The following is a 20,023-nucleotide window of genomic DNA, read 5'->3' as shown; positions in this document are numbered from 1 at the left end:
CAGGCAAGGCGACGCATTGCTACAGAGCAAGTAGCTGCCCGGGCAGACAATTCGAAGGCATCATAAGATGACTGGAGGAGATGTAATTTGAGTTGTGATAGAGAAGCTATGACTTCTTGAAATTTAAAGTGTTTTTGAGTATCCAAATAACTCAAAAATTTAGGCAAAAGAGTAATGAGGAACTCAAAATAAGTAATAAAATGAAAATTATAATTAAGGACTTTAGAGGACATCATAGAATTTTGATAGATGTGATGTCCGAATTTGTCCATAGTTTTCCTTTCCCTTCCAGGAGGAACGGTGGCATAAACCTTGGAAGGATGGGACCTCTTTAAGGATGACTCCACAAGCAGGGATTGGTGAGATAACTGTGAGTTGTCAAATCCTTTGCGATGGAGAGTTTTATATCTAGAGTACAATTTGCCTGGAACAGCTGGAATGGTGTAAGGGGTCTCCAGGCATCTGGCAAAAGTCTGAGACAAAAGCTTGTGAAGAGGAAGCTTAAGTGACTCTATTGGAGGTTGAAGAAGATGCATGACTTTGAGATACTCCTTAGAGTATTTAGAACCAGCATCTAATTGAAGATCCAAGTCAACAGCCATCTGACGAAGAAAAGATGAAAAAGATAGCTGATCCGCCAATGCTTTGCCTCAAGAAGGACTTGAGGTCGTCGAAGCAGCCTGGGTCGAAGATGAAGCTTCGGCAGGAAAAAAGACATCAAAAGAATATGGAGATTTGGACGAAGCAATCGAAACTGCTGAATCCTCGGGGTGTGGAAGTGGAGACCTCGATCGAGGAGTCGGCGGTCTAGTAGAAGTAGGAGTAGATCGAGGCTTAGTTGAAGAAGAACGTTCTATAGAAGAAGAACTATGCCTGGAAGTATGCCTCGATGAAGGCCTCAATCATCGGTGAGAACGGTTCTTGGAAGCAGATCTCGAAGATCGAGGAGACTTCGCCTCGGAGACAGAAGCAGCCGATGCCATCAAGGAATGTATAGGGCTGGAGGCTGTGGATCAAAGCTCCAGGGCTTGGTGGAGGAACCTCGATGCACTCCCAAAGAATCTGCTCCTTGTATAGAGTGTGAGGATTCCTGCTGAGGCACATGCAAAGATTCTGCTCCTTGCTTCATGTGCTTAGATGCCAGATCAGACACTCGCAGAGACTCTGCTCCCTGCAAAGATTGTGCAAGCTTGGACTGAGGCAAAGGAAGAGGCTCGACCTTGTGGGAGTCTGCAGAATGCCCAGGCTGGATGAGAGGAAGAAACTTCTGTCCCATATTAGTAAGGAACTGAATGAATTGCTTCTCCAACATGGTCTGGAAAGAAGCTGGCAAGGATGGATCCGCGTCTGAAACCGGACCACCTGCTTTGGCTGGAGGTTCCACAGAGGCAGTGGAAATGTGCTTTGACTTGGAAGTCTTAGGCACCTTAAGCACCACCGCTGGAACTTTCTGCTGGGCTATCTGACCTGAGGATACAGGGGAAGATATAACAGAAATCGTCGAGGAGAGAGCCGCTGCAAACGAAGGTCTGATGAGGCTCGAGGTCGAAGCAGAAGGAATCTCAGTCGAAGGTGAGGTCGAGGCCGCCTTTGCATTCGAGGTATCAAAGGAAGAATCCATCCCGGACAGATTCTCCACCAAAATGTGACGACGTTTAAGTGCTCGAGATTGAAGAGTAGCACAGTGCTCGCACGACTTCGGTTGATGGTCCGGCCCAAGGCACTTGAGGCACCAACGGTGTGGGTCCGTGAGGGAAATCGCACGCTGGCACTGGCTATACTTCTTGAAGCCCGTTGCTGGCTGTGACATAGGAGGAAAAATAGCCGCCGCAAAATCAAACCCCTGGGCTGTGGCCGAGCAGCCTGTCCTGGCAGCCGAACGGAAGAAAGTAAAAATTTTTTTAAAGAAATAAAAGAAAAACAGCAATTTGTGAAGAAAAGAACACAAACCGCGGTGTAGAGAAGGCACAAAGTAACAAAGTTAAACGCAGAGAGTCAAAGACGGACTTCTCGGCTCCGTGGAAAACTGAGAACCGAGGAGACGCGCCCTACGCTGGGCGGGAAGGCACTCGTAGTTTCTTCAAGCAAGTCTGCTTGCGAGGCTTCCGCATCCGGGCTCCGTCGATGACATCACCCATATGTGAGAATAGGCTGCCTGCTTGTCCTGGGATAAATAATGTTCAGAGAAGACCAGAGCAACAGAAATGATAAAAGGGTGGAACAGAAGTTAAATAGGTCAGTGCTCTTCAGCTTGGAGGGTGACCTGGATTGGCCACTGTTGGAAACAGGATACTGGGCTACATGGACTATCGGTATAACCCAGTATGACTATTCTTATGTTTGGGGAAAACACGCTATGCTGCAGATAATGTGTAGTTTGCTAAGTCTATTCTAGTGGTATTAAGTGCACAATGCTAGCTGCCACATTAACAGTTTAACATGTGATAAATTATCACATGCGGAACAGTGCAAAGAAATTAGTCACCCTAAGCAAACCTTCAGCCTTATGGCCCTCAATTAACCTTAGGTCTCCTTGATCCCACCAATAAACATGGTGATGCCAGCACATGATCCCAGAATAATCCAGGTAAATCCACTTTCCCTACTAGTAAACGTATCTTCTGTTTCCTTCAGTTTATATAGTTGACAGGACCTGAGCTTTAGCTCCTCCCTAGTCCTGGCCAGTCCTGATCTGCCTTGTTAGGTGCAGTCACTCACCGCCCATTACATGTCCCCTTCAATGTCTTTTTTTCACAACCTCAGAGTTCCTATCAGTTTGCAACCTATTTGGTATGGGGATGGGTGGGGGGAAATTCCATAATGAAAAAGCTCTTTCAGTACCTGGAGAAAAACCACTTCATCAGCGATGTCAAGTTACCGAGTTCCAGACTGGAGATTTTGGGTCAGTACTGGATTTCTGACCACCCTATCTGGTGTTTTATAGCAGAGGCTCTCAACATGCGAGGGGTGTGCGCACCATTGTCAGGGAGTATGTGGCACTGTGTCTCTCCCAACTTTCTTCTGCCATCGTGTATCTCCCGCCTTCCTCGTCTTCTCTTTCCAGCCTCCCTCCTCCCCCGGATCAGCAGCAGCTGTGTGATTTTAACTTCCACACACAGCTGCTGCTAGTGTTAGTGTAGCTGGCGATTCCATCAGGTAGCCTCCGGCTAGGTTGGCCCACTTCCGATGATGCAACTTCCTCTTTCGTTGGAGGCAGGCCAGCCTAGCATAGACCCCGAGGCTGCCTGATGGAACCACAGCTGTTATGTGGGGAAGTTAAAAGCACACAGTGAGCTGCCGCTAGGGAGAGGAGAGGTACTGCTGCACAGGGAGAAGAAGTACTGTGCTGCTGGACAAGGGAAAGGAGAAGAGGTGCTGCTGGACCTGGCAGAAGGGGAGGGGAAAGGTGCTGCTGGAATTGAAGAAGGGGAGGGAAAAGAAAAGAACAGTGCCGCACGCTGGAGGGGAGGGTGAGATGGTGCATCGGAAAAGAGCATATTAGTTGTGAGTGGGGTTGGGGGGAGGGAAGAAAAATTGTTGCAGGATGAGTGAGAGTAATGAGAGAGGGAGAAATGGACATGGTGTGGAGGAAAGGGAGAAATGGTGCATGGGGAGAGACCATGTTGTGAGTGGGGTTTGGGAGAGATGGACCGGGGGATGAGAAGGAGGGATATTACACTTGAGGTAAGGTGCAAGGAGAAAGCGTACAGGAGGCAGAAAGTTTTGGGAGAGATGGATGGGGAGGGCAGAAAGGAGGGAAGGAGAAATGTCACACTCAGGGGACGGGGGAGAGGGCAGAGAGTAAAAAAGTTGGAATCATGGAGGGAGAGAGATGTTGGTTGGGTTTTGGCCAGGTACTAGTGACCTGGATTGGCCACCATGAGAACAGGCTACTGGGCTCGATTGGCATTGGTCTGACCCAGTAAGGCTATTCTTGTGTTCTTATGAGGGAATGAGGACTGGAGAAGAGGAAGTGTGCAGGAGGCAGAGAGAAAGAAATGTTGGACTGGTGGAAAGGAGGGAGAAATGATGGATGTGGCAGTAGAGGGAGTGGGAAAGATGCACCCTGGATCTCGCTCTCTCTTTCCCCACTCCCTTTGCAGCAAGGGATGGAATGAGAGGACAGTGAGAGAGAGGGAGACATGTTGCCAATGGGGTGAAGGAGAGAGGAAGAAAAGTTGGACTCATGGAGGGACAGAGATGTTGGTTGGGGAAGGTAATGAGGTCCAGAGGAAGCATGCAGGAGGCAGAAATAAATATTGGATGCACAGTGAGAAGAAAGTGCAACCAGAGACTCATAAGCACATAAGCATTGCCTCTGCCGAGTCAGACCATAGGTCCATCATGCCCAGCAGTCCGCTCCCGCGGCGGTCCCCCAGGTCAATGACCTGCAGTGATCCATTACTCTACTACTCTTTTACTTTACAGCCTTTTGTACTGTATAGTAACCCTCTAATTGTACCCCTGGATCCCCTTTTTCTTCAGGAACTCATCCAATCCATTTTTGAACCCCAAAGTCGTACTCTGCTCTACCACCTCATGAAATCACCAGACACCAAAGGTAGGAAAAATAATTTTATTTTCAATTTAGTGATTGAAATGTGTCAGTTTTGAGAATTTAAATCTGCTGTCTATATTTTGCACTATATTTGTCTATTTTTCTATAGTTGTTATTGAGGTGACATTGCATATTTTAAAGTCATCTGCCTTGACCTCTTTGAAGTATAACATTTTCTAGGTGTATGTGGTTTGTTTTTTTTATTTTGTGGTTACTATGTTTTGTTAATAAGATTATATTGTGGGTATATGAAAAATGGATGGAAGAAATTTCATTATTATGATAGAGGGGTCTAGGGTACTTGGTTGATATTTGTTAGACTTAGGGGGTACTTTGCTTGAAGAAGTTGCAGCACTATAAATCCCACACTACTTTGACATTTTCGTTCAAAACCAGCATTTACAAAAAGACTCCAGCCTGGAACTGGCTACTTTGGCATGCTGCTTCTTTAATACCAGGAACACTACTGCCTCCCTCCCCCCATCCCTGGAATGCAGCATTGGACTAATATAATCCCAGGAGTGCACTGGAATAAACTTTGACAACAGACCTTAAAAAAACAAGTTTTACTGCAGTGACTTGTCAAAGATACATTAAGTTAGTCCATGTCACCTTTCATTCTAGGGTAGGGGGGATGAGAAGGATGATTTTAATACGTGTTAAATTACTTGCACTGTATTTCTGTTTAATTCACATTATAATGTTGTAATAATATGGGGGGAAAATATGTGGGGGTAGAGCATAAGGGGGGTCGGAAATTTAGGGAATATATTGAGAGATGTATTAGGTAATTTGAAAAATTTATTTGAAGGAATGATAAACATGGTAAATTTAAAGGTAATGACTATTTTACTGTATTATATTATTATGTATTTATTGCATTTCTTCAATAAAATGTTATCAATTAAACTTTATTGCTGACTCTTCCTTTAAGCGCGCTGAGTCCCCAGTCCCGGGGTGCATTATGGGATTGCAGTGCTGTGGGCGTTTCGCATCCCAGTTGAAATGTGTCAGCCGCGCGCGCTGCAGTTTCCCAACGGTAGAGTTTCGCCACCTGACAACAGCCCCACGTGACGCGAGCACGCTGGAGACGCCGTTAGCGTGGCGACGCGGGCTCGTCCAATCAGGCGGCTCCCCGCCGGCGGCGTCCCGGAAGTAGGGGTCGGCGCGGACCGAGAGAGAGCGTGTGTGTGTGTGGGAGGGGGGGCGCCGGGGCCCGGGCGGGAGCCATGACGTACGCGCTGCTGGCGCTGTGTGCGCTGGCCGGCTCGCTGCTCACCCTGCTGCTGCAGCGCCTGCTCCTGCGCCGGCGTCGCCCCCCCTTGGAGGCGCGTCCGCGCGCCGCCCGCCCGCCCCGTCCCGCGCCGCCCGAGAGCGAGACGTGCCTGGTGCTCAACGCCGTCTTCCTCTTCCTGTTCCGCGAGCTGCGCGACACGGCGCTGCTCCGCCGCTGGCTCACCCGGAAGATCAAGGTGGAGCTGGAGGAACTGCTGCAGACGCGCACGGCCGGCCGCCTGCTCGAGGGCCTGAGCCTGCGCGAGGTGTCGCTGGGCGAGGCGCTGCCGGTGCTGCGCGCCGTGCGCCCGCTGCCGCCCGCCCCCGAGGAGCTGGCCTTCGAGCTGGACGTGGAGTACGAGGGCGGCTTCCAGCTGGCCGTCGACGTGGAGCTGGTGTTCGGCAAGTCGGCCTACCTGTTCGTGCGCCTGACGCGCGTGCGGGGCCGCGCGCGCCTCCTCTTCTCGCGCCTGCCCTTCACGCACTGGTCGCTGGCGTTCGCCGAGGAGCCGCTCATCGACTTCGAGGTCAGGTCGCAGTTCGAGGGCCGGCCCATGCCGCAGCTCACGTCCGTCATCGTCAACCAGCTCAAGAGGGTCATCAAGCGCAAGCACACGCTGCCCAACTACAAGATCAGGTCAGTGCGGAGCTCGTAGAACGGAGGCGGGGGTGCAAATCACGGCTATGCGAATTCAATGTGGAGAACCTGACTGGAGGGGCTGCTCCACAATGAATATGCATGAAAGACCTTTGCATAGAATGGTGGCAATGGGTGCAAATCAAGTCTATGTGCATTCAGTGTGGAGATCCTGAAAACCTGACTGGTGAGGGGCTGCTCCACAATGAATAGGCATGAAAGACATTTGCAGAGGCAGCGGGTGCAAATCAAGTCTATGCAAATTCAATGTGGAGATCCTGAAAACCTGTCTGGCAAGGGGTTGCTCCACAATGAAAATGCATGAAAGACCTTTGGCGGGTGCAAATCAAGTCTATGCAAATTCAAAGTGGAGATCCTGAAAACCTGACTGGCCAGGGGCTGCTCCATAATGAATATACATGAAAGACATTTGCAGAGGCAGCGGGTGCAAATCAAGTCTATGCAAATTCAGTGTGGAGATCCTGAAAACCTGACGTGCGAGGGGCTGCTCCACAATGAAAATGCATGAAAGACCTTCGGCGAGTGCAAATTAAGTCTATGTAAATTCAATGTGGAGATCCTGAAAACCTGACTGGCCAGGGGCTTCTCCACAATGAATATACATAAAAGACTTTTGCGTAGAATGGAGGCAGCAGATGCAAATCAAGTCTATGCAGATTCAGTGTGCAGATCCTGAAAACCTGACTGGCTGAAGGACTGCGCCACAATGAATATGCAAGAAAGACTTTTGGTGGGTGCAAATAACGTCCATGCAAATTCAATGTAGAGATCCTGAAAACCTGACTGGCGAGGGGCTGCTTTTCCATGAATATGCATGAAAGACCTTTGCGTAGAATGGAGGCAGCGGGTGGAAATCAAGTCTGCAAATTCAATGTGGAGATCCTGAAAACCTGACTGGCAAGGGGGTGCTCCAGGACCCAGTTGGGAAACACTGCTTTAGAGCACAAGCTAGAGCAGGGGTGGACAACTCCGGTCCTCGAGGGCCAGAATCCAGTTGAGTTTTCAGGATTTCCCTAATGACTATGCATGAGATCTGTTTGCATGCACTGCTTTCAATGCATATTCATTGGGGAAATCCTGAAAACCCAACTGGATTCCGGCCCTTGAGGACTGGAGTTGCCCACCCCTGAGCTAGAGGGTAGAAGCTGTGAAAAACATGAAACTGCAGTGGCTCATTGTACTAACTCTACGTACAAAAAACTTTCGAAAGCTGCCCCCAAAAGTTTTAAAGCCTTTTGCTCTTATTTGTCACACCACTTCTGGTACCTTTTTTATTGCTGAGGGCGACTGAAATCTGTGATAAAACTGTAAAGCAGGGGTGTCCAATGTCGGTCCTCGAGGGCCGCAATCCAGTTGGGTTTTCAGGATTTCCCCAATGAATATGCATTGAAAGCAGTGCATGCACATAGATCTCATGCATATTCATTGGGGAAATCCTGAAAACCCGACTGGATTGCGGCCCTCGAGGACCGACATTGGACACCCCTGCTATAAAGCATATCTGTTCTCCAAGAGATCATTGCTCAAGTGTATTCAGATGGAAGTCCCTGCCTAGGTAGAACCTGGTTATATCTGTATTGCTTTTTGGTTTAAAGGATGGTATTCTAGATGTAACATTTTCCTTGCTGCCTGACACAGCACATATTTAATATATCTGATAAGTTTGACTGTAGTAACTTTGGTCCATCAGAGGTATACAATGTATATGGCTCAGCACAGATTAGTGCATTAACTTCAATTCTTCATCAGGCTAAATTTTAAATATAAATCATTTTCATCAGGTTATTCTAACTAGTTTATAACTAAATTTCTCAAGCACTTATCTTTAAAGACGCATCGGGGATGTTAGATGCCGACACACATTCATGTTTTGCCCTAATCGGGCTGTTTCAAGGCAAGCCTCCCTCTGAAGTACTTCTATCAGCTTACAAAGTTACACACGCACAATATCTGCCCCATTAAAACCCCCCCCCCCCAACAAACTGGCACCAGGAACTGCCCCCCCCCTGCAGCGGCGGAAACAGTATGAAGTGGGGCAGATATGCATGTGTAACCTGCACAGCATCTACATCCAATGAAAAGAAAAAAAGAAGGTTAGACAGGTAAGCGGCTGGTCTTGACCAGTTGCTTTTTTGGATCACTAAAAGTGATCACTTTTTTTTTTTTTTTTTTTTTTAGTGCATCGGGAAGCCATGTTAGAGCATCAATCGCTCTACTAGTTTACATGACATTTCAGTATTATTGAGCTTATTTGCATGGTCGAACTGGAGAATGAATGATCGTGCAGAAAACATAGTGAGCCATTTTCTGCATTGGGTCGGCAAATGAGATAGTCGCTAAAGCTATAATGTAATTTTGAAAGTTTTTTTGTAATATCACTGCCTGTATACAGTCTCTTCCTCTGTAAACCGCTCTGAACTGTTTGTGGTATTGCAGTATATAAAAATAAAGTTATTATTGTTCAAACAGGTTTAGCGACTCTCACTGGCTTTAGTGCATCTGGGCCAAAGTCGTGTAGCACCCCAAATGCAAAATATTTCTGTATCTTTCTGTCTCAGTTTCTTGGGTTTTGATCTCATCTCTTGATATTTGAGGATCTTCTCACTCTGCCTTATTCGCAGAATAATCACTTGAACTGACACCTCTATAATGTTTGGCGTTTTCTCTTTTCACCAGGGTGAATGCTAAGACTGCTACTGTACACATAACTCACTGCTGCTACTTACTACTTAGCAATTCTAAAGCACTGAAAGGTTTACACAGCGCTGTACATGTGCATTCAACGTCTAATAGACGGTCTCTGCTCAGAAGTGCTTACAATCTAGACAGACAAGACACATAAGGGTTGGTGAGTTTCTTTCAGAGAGAATGGTAAAATAAAGATAGGTATCTAGCAGTGAGTAGGTGTTAGGCGTTGAAATTAACCCTGAACAAGTGAGCTTTTAGCTTGGATTTGAATACTCTATTTATTGCAGGATTTTGTTAATCGAAATATAGAAAATGGCAGCAGATAAAGATCATGTGGCATATCCAGTCAGTCTGCTCATCCATATTCACTACTAATCTACTACACTTTTCCCTCCGTATCCGCGGTTTCCGTATCTGCGGATTCGCTTATTTGTGATTTTTCTGCTGCTGACTCCGCCCCACCCAAATTACATCATGATTAAAGTTCCTTCCCAGAAACAGCGCATCATCTCCTCCGCCAGCCGCTCTCGCCTCTCACAGCACAGAACTGAAGAAGACAGCGCAGGAAATGCAAATGCCGTGCGCTTTGAAAATGGATACGTCCTTCACGCAGGCCCGCACCCCCTCTCGTTGCGACATGGAGCGGAAGCAGAGCCTGTACGAAGCCCAGCGAGAGAGAGAGAGCTACTCACATACTTGGTATCTGGCATACTCCCAGGTACTTTCAGCTCTAGTTATTTGCATTTTTTTCATATTTGCATCCATGGTCTGCCCGCATCCCCCGCGAATACAGAGGGAGAAGTGCGGAGAGCCTCTGTGCTGTCCTATTCTCTCTTGAAGTCTGTTCTAGTCTTGGTCTCCATCATCTTCACTGGTAAAGCTGTGCCACAAATCCACAAAGCTTTCTGTACAGCAATATTTAGTTTTGAGCCTGTGCCTCTTGTTCATTTTATGCCACAGTTTTATGTAAATGTCTATATCTCATTTCCTCTCCCAATTTCTTCCAAAGGGGAAGGAAGGACACTGAACATTTTACTAGCCACCTTCTGCTCTGACTCCTTCCTGTGTTATATTGTTTTGAGGCTTTGGTTTCCAGAATTTTACACAGTACTTCAAAGGGTTTCTCACCAGATACTTCATATAAAGGCATTACCACATCCCTTTCCTGCTGACCATTTTCCTCACAATACATCCAAGCATCTTCTTGTTTTTCCTCTTTGGCCATTGTAGGATTATCGGTTATTAACGTCCAAGTCCAGCTCTTTTGTATACAGAAATACTCCATCCTTGTATTGCACCGTTCTCTTTAGTTTTGCAGCACAAATGCATGACCCTACATTTTTTTTTAATCATGGAATCCTAGTTTCCAAATTCAAGACCATTCTTCTCATGCTATCTAAATCATTCAGAGTGTTTGCCCTATTGCAGATTTTGGTATTATGCACAGAACCAACCTTACCAGACAGCCCATCCGCAATAACATTTAACAAAAAAAGAACCAGACTACGTACCAGCCCCTCTGGCATACCACAGGTAAGATGCTTTTTTGCTCAAGAGTGATCTTTACTTACCATAAACCTTTGTTGGCTTCCACTTAAGCAGTTTCTAATTTAGTCATTTTAGGGACTTTATTGAGGAAGCTTCGTTTATTTAGAAAATTGCCTTTGCAGAACTGTGCAAAGGCTTTGCTGAAATCAAAGTACAGCATATCCCTCAATCCAACTCTGATTACTGAGTTGATTGAGATTAGATTCTCAAAAATTTGCATTAAAAAATTATGGGCAGCTCTTGCAGCTGTTATAGTAGCGAGTCATTCTCCAAAAAAAGCGTTCATGTGAATGAGGTTGGCGGAGACTAGCAAAGGTTGGCTAAATTTGCTTGTGTCCGTTGCTGGTGATAGTAATGGGCAAGCAACACCCCTCCACCGACACCCCCCAGGTAGGTGAGAGAGATGCCCACTCCCTCCCGCTGCCATGTAACCTCCCAGACACCCCACCATGCCTCTGATGACTCCCCCCCCCACCTTGTTAACAATAGCTGGCCGGAGGGATGCCTACTCCCTCCGGTCAACAGGCCTTCAAAATAGTGGGCCTTCCCCTCTCCGGTGCAGGTGGGGGTGTGTGTGTTAGGTTAGCAGTGTTGGGTGATTATATGACACGGCAGGAGAGAGTGGGCATCTCTCCTGCCAATCTTCAATTTGGGATTTGGGCTTTTTTAAATTTTAATTTGCGTTGGGGGGGGGGGGGTGTCTGTCAAACCTTTCCTTCAGTGCCTGAGCCAATCAGTGCTCATGCACTGATCAGAAAGTAAGTCAACTACAGCTCAGACCTGTTAGCAAATTTTTGATGCAAATGTGGTACATCGAGGTTAGAGAATCACTCGGAGTGATCATTTTAATATTAATGACCTCGTTGTACTACATTTGCATGGCAATAGTGGAGATTACTAGAAAACTCAGAAAAGACCTCGGTAAGCCGTTTTGCTAATCTACTACTAAAATACATACACGCTAAACTGGCTGGAACCAGTTTAGCGAGCATGTTAAAGGCAGATTTTAGTTTTATTTAACAAATTTCTCAACTGCTTATTATTAGGTGGCTTACAAGTAGCAACATTCATAAAATAACTAAAAACATACAAAAACAAAATTCATACAATCAATAAACATTTTAGATCATTCAGTAAGTACAATTTATCCACAGTGCTCTTATTATTTAATAATCCAGAGCCACCATTGATTACTATGCTTCTACAAAAAATGTAGTCTTAAGCATTTTCTTGAATTTCTGAATATCAGTGAGGGCTCTTTTAAGAATATGTCCCTGAGTAAAATACATTTTTTTGTTTATTGAATTAATTATTTATTGTTACATAAACATAAGTAACAAGAATAGGGAGAAAATTCCAACAAGAAAACAAAATTAAGCACATTTTCCCCTCTAGTCCACATCAAGGTTAACATTGTAGATTTATAAAAATGAAAATACCTTGCACATCATAGAAAAGTCAGTACAGGCAAGAGCAATATCAAACCCTAAACAACCAAATCTTTAGGTAAATTCTGCTCTTTATTAGCAAGAAAAGATTCTAAGGGCTCCTTTAACAAAGCTTTGAGCTGGCGTTAGTTCTAGAAGCGTAGCGTGGGTTTAGCGCGCACTAAAATCCTGCATGCGCTAAAAACGCTAGCATACCTTAGTAAAAGGAGCCCTAAATGTACTGGATCAAAAAAAAAGATTCTGAGCCCCATGTCGCCAGACATTTATAGGGGAATTTTAGGAAAAAAGATCCATCTCCCACCAATACCTTTAGTTTCATGAGAGAAGGGACTTACAACGTATTTGAGTTTGTCTGGCGACATCAGGGAGCATCGATATAGTTTGACCCAAAAAATGTATATTTTTCTTTTTTTAAAAAGTTCTCATAATCACCATCTTTTTTTTTTTTTCAACTGATATTAGCTAATAATAACAAAGATCTTTTCTGAATAGTTTCTTGTGAAGTGTCCAAAAATTTTGTTAAGTCTAAACTATCAGGAAAGTTTAAGACATAAATCTCTCCCTCTGGAGCTTCTTTCCTATCAGTTCATGATAAATAATAAGCATTCACTACATTGGTAAAATATTTTTCACATACATGTTAAATATTTCTCTACGGGGGAGAGAGTGTGTTTCAGTAAAAATAATTAGCTTCAGGTTCACAGTCCTGGAAGCATTTTCTAATACTTCCATTTGTAAATGAATCAATATATTTTCTTTAACGTATGTCGCTAATATAGTCTAAACTATACCAAAATTTAATTGAATACCAATATCAATAACAATACAAAATACAAAAAATTGGTATGATAAATGATAATCTCTCCTGGGATGTCCCTGGGAACGCTACAGAAAAAGAAGATCTAAATTACCCCTACTTTGAGGGTCACTGATATAATCAGACAATATAGAATAAATCAAAGGAAACCATCAGTACGGGCCCGATGCCCTCGATTTAGCCAATGGCCCCGGGCGGCGTTTATGCAGTGACAAGCACTAAGAAATAAATCTAAATAAACCCTGCCCAGTACATCATATTGTTCCTTTGAAATATTATAAAAATATACAATAAGATATGAGTGATTATTGATTATTATTTTTATTGTTTAGCACACAGGACTTGGAACATAGACTGAGGATTTTTTTCTAGTTTCACATACTTTTTCTTTCAAGTATTGTTGATTTTGAGTTATTTTTTCATTTTTATTGGTTTTTTTTTTTCATTTTTTCCACATTTTTTGTGTTTTTGTTAAGTTAGGTTTCAGGGAGATTCTTTTGAATTGATTTTCTCTCCTGAGTCTACTCCTGGGCTCGATAGTGTTTCTATTCAATAATCACTCATATCTTATTGTATATTTTTATAATATTTCAAAGGAACAATATGATGTACTGGGCAGGGTTTATTTAGATTTATTTCTTAGTGCTTGTCACTGCATAAACGCCGCCCGGGGCCATTGGCTAAATCGAGGGCATCGGGCCCGTACTGATGGTTTCCTTTGATTTATTCTATATTGTCTGATTATATCAGTGACCCTCAAAGTAGGGGTAATTTAGATCTTCTTTTTCTGTAGCGTTCCCAGGGACATCCCAGGAGAGATTATCATTTATCATACCAATTTTTTGTATTTTGTATTGCTAATATAGTCTGACATGATTTAACCTGAGAATTTATTTTCTCCAGATTTTTCTTGATGGTGCAAAACCTCTTATCTTGATTGATACATTTTTTAACTATCTCTGCAGTAAATTTACTCTACATCAGTGTTCTTCAACCTTTTGACACCTATGGACCGGCGGAAATAAAATAATTATTTTGTGGACTGGCACCGGTCCACAGACCAGCAGTTGAAGAACACTGGGCTAAGTCGTGGGCCAGACCCCACCCCCATAATAGTACTAATTGTAACACCATTTTTTTCCATTCATTTTTCATATATACAGTACACACACACACACAATATAATTTTATTAACAACACATAATGGTTAACCATAAAATTAAACTACACAAAGCACATTATGCTTCTCAATATTCATTCCTACTCCCATGCAAATAAGGGACCCAAAACTAAAAATACTAATATATACAAACAAACCCTAAGATGCAAGACTCTGCATGCAGTTTAACCTCAGAGGAAAAGAAACAAATGCATTTCTTCCTGAACAGACAGCAGATGTAAATCAATCACTAAATTCAAAAATAAAATTATTCCCCCTACCATTGTTGTCTCCCTCCCTCCCTCCTTGCTGTTCCTTGCCTTCTGGCCTGCCCCCCCGGTGTTATCTTCGGGCCGGCTCCCTCTTCCTCAGTGCTGCAATACACAAAGCCATGGGCAGCGGCTCCTCACACGTCCCGCACTTCATCTGGAAGCCTTCCCTCTGACATTACGACATCAGAGAGAAGGCTTCTGGTTCATGCGCAGGATGCACGTAGGAGCCTCTGCCCATGGCTTTATGCACTGCAGCACTGAGGAAGAGAGAGCCGGTCCGAAGACAACGCTGCATCGATTGCACTGTGGATCGGCTGCTGAAGAGCACTATCTGGGGCCTGATGCACATGGACCGGCAGGAAATTTCTGTGGACCGGCGGTTGAAGAACACTGCTCTACATCATTAAATTATCCTGTAATGTCTGGTCCATTTTTGTTATTGCTAGAAATATGTCTTTAGGATATAATGGATGCGCTAGCACGCGCTAAATCGGCTACCGCACCTTAATAAAAGGACTACTTAGGCGCCAGTAAGCATGATTCTCCAAAAACTTAGGTGCCTGAAATGTAGGTCTTTAAATCCCTTGCCTACATTTCAGGCACCTAAGTTTTTACATAGGCTCTGCTAGCCATGATTCTGTAAATATTGGCAAAGTGTGATTGACACGCAGATGGTGCCATTTTTCTAGGCACTGGCCAATTTAGGTGCCTTTTATAGAATCGGCCCCTGTGGGTTTAGCAGAGGTATACAGACTGCAAACTCTTGACAGTTCCCAGCGGTTCTCACTGGTTTATATTCACACAACCAAACTTTTCAGCCAAAACCAGGCAATGTGCCTTGGCAGTGATTTTGACTAAAAGGTTTTAGTCAATTTTGGTTGGCCTCTATTCTCTCCCATTAGCGCTAGATCTGGTATGGCCGGCCCCATCCTTGGCTGGTTGTGCAGTGTTGACTCAAAATGTGGTGGTATGAAAAGAAATTGTGGATTAACTTTGGAGTTTATAATGATAAGATTGACCTTCTTTAGGTGGACCATTTTTTGAGGTGAGAATTTCTGGGCTTGTGACACTGTATTTTTGTAGATTTCAAGTGAAAGCTATCATCTATACCTGTAGCTTATTTAGTCTAAAAAGTATCATTAACAAAAAAAAATAACTTTATACAGTCCTTGTTGCAAGATGGTGAATTGTGAAATCACTTGACTTGTTACAGTAACTTTTCAACCAACTGCCTCTACTACAGGGGTGTCAAAGTCCCTCCTCGAGGGCCACAATCCAGTCGGGTTTTCGGGATTTCCCCAGTGAATATGCATGAGATCTGTTTGCATGCACTGCTTTCATTGTTTGCTAATAGATTTCATGCATATTCATTGGAGAAATCCTGAAAACCTGACTGGATTGTGGCCCTCAAGGAGGGACTTTGACATTCCTGCTCTACTGGGAACACTTTTCAAAAGGAGCTAAAAGTTCAGAGAAACAGGAGCAACTTGCAGGGTGTGCAGGCAGAACACTTTTCATGTTGGGCCTGTTTTTCTTTTCTATTTGAAAAGGGGAAAGGGATTGGGACTTGTGTACTGCCTTTTTGTAGTTTAACAACCACACTCAAAGCGATTTACCGTACATAAAGGTACTTCAAGCATGTTCCCTATCTGTCCTGGTGGGTTTAAAATCTGTCTAATATACCTGGTTTTTCATTTGTCAGTTTGTTTTGTAATAATGCCTACTAAACCAACATATTACAAATACACACACCCTGATGAAAAAGAGCAGCCACCATAGAAATGTCACAACATGCTCTTATTTGTCTTGTCCTGGTTTTGTAAGATGCAGGGGTTGTCTCTCCCATGCGCCCTTAATACTGTATAAATGGTTAATAGTACTAGGGATGTCCAGTTTGTTTGACGCAGCATAGGAAATGATAGTACAGCCTCTGAAATTTCATTACTATTTGTCTTTTGTTAATAGCGTGCACTGTTCATGCCCAACCAGTTTTACTGATCTTAAGCATTACTGCGTTCCTCATTGTGACATGCATTTGACAGCTCTTGGTCTAATGAGTTTTGTTGCTTTGTACTTTGTGAACCATAATAAGCAGCATACCTAATACCTTATAGAGTTTTAATGCTGTAAGTTTTGCCCATATTTAATTTATCTAAATATGACAAGACTGTACTGTGTAAATACAAAGATGACAATTGGTAAGGTATAGCCTTGCCAGGTCACCTTTCGTTCCTTTGTTGTGTGAAACAAAAAACTGTAAACATGAAACCTTGCCTATTTCAGATTCTTTTCAACTTTTAAAAGAAAAGTCATATGTGCCATTTGCATTGCTTATATGATGGAAAACTTTTTCAAACAGGCTGACCTTATGCTCTGAGACTCGTCTGATATACAAATAGGAAAATAAATCATATCTTTGGATACTTCTAGCTTTCTAGACACTAGCAGTCTATGGAAGATTGCACTATATAGTTCTTTTTCAGTTGCTTGCAGACTTGTTTCATAAAAAGCAAAGTTTCAGTTCAGATCTGGGATATGGATTTTTTTTTCTAACCATCAAATTTAAAGATGCTGGAGCTTTTTTATAAATTGAAAGGATTTGCAGTACTGTCACTTGCATAAGTTGACAGACTTAATTTAAACCAAAGACTTATGTACTGGAGTCCAAAGCAGATGTGAACCACTACGAGATCTGATTGACTAGGATTTTGTAGTCCTCTGTTACTAAATGTGTTACAAAGCCTTGCAATGCCATTGACCTAATGCGGGACGATTTAAAAATTGGGGCTCACAGCTTCAGCCAATGCCTTGAGGAAAACTTTGAGATGGCTTTTTTTTTTCTTTTCTTTCTATTTTTTAACTGCATCCTTGCACACTTTTTCTTTGCCTCAAAGTTCCTTAGCTTACTAACAGAACTCCCAAATTTTGAAATAAGTGTGTTAGCCTCATAGTACGTAAAGCCTCATACTATGAATTCACCAGAGAAATCACTAGCAAAGCAATGAAGGCAGAGGGTAAATACTTTAAAGCTACATGATTAACTCAGGTGAAGCACTCATGACAGATACAAGCAAGTTCCTAGTGGATTTGAGGGGGGGGGTGCATGTTGAGGCAATAGCCCCGTTAGTTGTGATAACCACTTAGATTAGCATTTGAAGGTACCGAATGGGGATGTGCTAGAGATGCTTGCAAGACATATTAAAACAGAGAATTAAAGAGCAAATAGAATTGATTTAGCCAAGTGATTAAATACAATTCTATTTATTTATTCAGTTTTCTATACTGTTCCTACAGGGGAGCTCAGAATGGTTTACATGAATTTATTTAGATACTCTAGCATTTTCCCTGTTTGTCCCAGTGGGCTCACATCTATCTGATGTACCTGGGGCAATGGGAGGATTAAATAACTTGCCCAAGATCACAAGGAGCTACACGGGAATGGGGATGACTGGAATCCTGTGAAAGTTACGGGGATCCTGTGGGGATCCCCCCTGGGGTCCCGGGGGTCCCGCAGGTTGGAGGCACCTTGAGTGGCTCCAGTACCTGTGTGCCTCCTTTTCCTGCCCTCCAGCCGCATTTGTCCCTCCACCAAGCAGCGTGTAGCACTTCAAGCATGCCGTCAGTAGCTGACCCAGAAGCCTTTCCTCTGACATCAGAGCTAATGTCAGAGAGAAGGCTTCTATCTCAGTAGCATGCAGGGCCCGTGGCCCTGTGAAGAAGTGTGTCTAGAAGGCAGGAAGAAGGCGGCTGACCTGGACTGCTCCGGTATAGTCTTGCGTGAGGGGGCACCAAAGCAGTTGTGCCACAAAATGTGCGTGCACCTGTTGGACCAAAGAAGAGAGAGAGAAGGAGCATGAACTTGGGATAGAGGAGGGCATGCATTGGGACATGGAATGGGCATGAACATGGGATAAAGGCTGAAAGGAGGGAGGGGGCACAAATTGGGATGCAGAAGGAAAGGAGGGGGCATGAACTTTGGACAGAAAAGGGAGAGAGGAAGGGGCACAAACTTGGGACATAGGATGGAGAGAAAGAGGAAAAGATGCTGAGGTGAGGGTAGAAATAGAAAGGGAGAATTATTGGGCGTGAGTGAGAGTGAAAGAGATGGTGCACATAGGGAATGGAAGAAAGGAAAATTTGGGGGCATAGGGAGAGAGAGGAGTGAGGTATAGATGCATGAAGAAGAGAAAGTTGAGAGGGAGAAATATTTGATAGGTGGAAAGGGAACAGTGGGACAGATTGAAAGAGATGCGAGAGGGAGGAATGTTGGACGTAGTGATGGAGGGAGAGATGGTGATAGAAGGAGAAATGTTGGGCATGGGGCTGGTGGGCAGGGGTGAAGGATACTGCACATGATCAGGGGGATGAGAGGGAGAAATGTTGGATGTGGCAGAAGAAAGGGTGAGAGAGATGCAACCTGGATTTCTCTCTCTCCACTCCCTTTACATCAAGGGAGGAAATGAGAGGTGTGAGAGAGAGGGAGACTTATTGCACATGGGGGTGGAGGAGAGAGGGAAAAACAGGGAGATTGATCCAGTACAGAAGAGAGTGAGGATACTGTAGAATGAGAGAAATGCTGGACCATGGTACGAAGAACCAATGGACAGCAACAGAAGAATTTGCAGAAGACAGGAAAGCGGAAAAAAGAGAAACTGGGACCAACTTGATGGAAAAAAAATAAATCTCCAGACAATAAAGGTAAAAAAGGAATTTGTCGACTGAAATATGTTAGCTTTGGAAAATGTATATAGCAGATGTCTTTGTATTGTGTTCAATAGAAAAGGAAATGCATTTCTGGTTTTATTTCTCCAGTGCTGAAGTATTTGCTGACCCTTGCTGTGGCTGGTGGAGATCCCCAGCTGAGGACCTCCTCCAAAGACGGCCAGAACTTCTCTCCACCAAGTGCAGCACTTGCTGGTAGCATCCTTGAGCCACTGAGATGCCAGCATCTGTGACTCAAGGATGCTACTGCTGCCTGTCAAGCTTGGCCAAAGGGACCCCTGGTCACCTTCAAAGGATGTCCTCAACTGACATAGCTTAGGGGTCTTCATCAGCTGGTGTATTTATATTTTATATTTACATTAGAGGCTTTGGCAGAGACCCATTTACAAAGTATGTAGTCTTTCCAATTAATATTTCCAAATTAATAAAGTGTTTTTGCTTATTTGTAAATGGGTCTCTACCAGAGCCTTTAATTCAGTAGCATCTAATATAATAAAATGCTAGGCTGCGCATGCGCACTCAAAAGTCGTGTTCCCTGGTCCCTGGGACCCCTGGTCACCTTCAAAGGATGTCCTCAACTGACATAGCTTAGGGGTCTTCATCAGCTGGTGTATTTATATTTTATATTTACATTAGAGGCTTTGGCAGAGACCCATTTACAAAGTATGTAGTCTTTCCAATTAATATTTCCAAATTAATAAAGTGTTTTTGCTTATTTGTAAATGGGTCTCTACCAGAGCCTTTAATTCAGTAGCATCTAATATAATAAAATGCTAGGCCGCGCATGCGCACTCAAAAGTCGTGTTCCCTGATCCCGTCGCGGAAACACGACTGCGCATGCGCGCCCCTGGCTCTCACTGTGCACTATGCTCAAGCTG

The 20,023-nt window shown here is 44.0% G+C and overlaps 1 protein-coding gene across 1 annotated transcript in view; it reads left to right on the top strand.

Annotated features, from left to right (window-relative positions):
* The first annotated feature begins 5,559 nt into the window (after positions 1-5,559).
* Positions 5,560-20,023, top strand: part of PDZD8 (PDZ domain containing 8) — a 235,380-nt gene continuing 220,916 nt past the window's right edge. The window contains exon 1 of the mRNA XM_033941009.1: positions 5,560-6,470. Coding sequence (XP_033796900.1) covers positions 5,788-6,470 — 683 coding nt within the window. The 5' untranslated portion in view covers positions 5,560-5,787. The remainder of the gene's footprint in view (positions 6,471-20,023) is intronic.

The sequence above is a fragment of the Geotrypetes seraphini genome, chromosome 4 (assembly GCF_902459505.1).
Source record: "Geotrypetes seraphini chromosome 4, aGeoSer1.1, whole genome shotgun sequence".
Lineage (NCBI taxonomy): Eukaryota > Metazoa > Chordata > Amphibia > Gymnophiona > Dermophiidae > Geotrypetes > Geotrypetes seraphini.
This window is presented reverse-complemented; position numbering and strand designations above follow the sequence as displayed.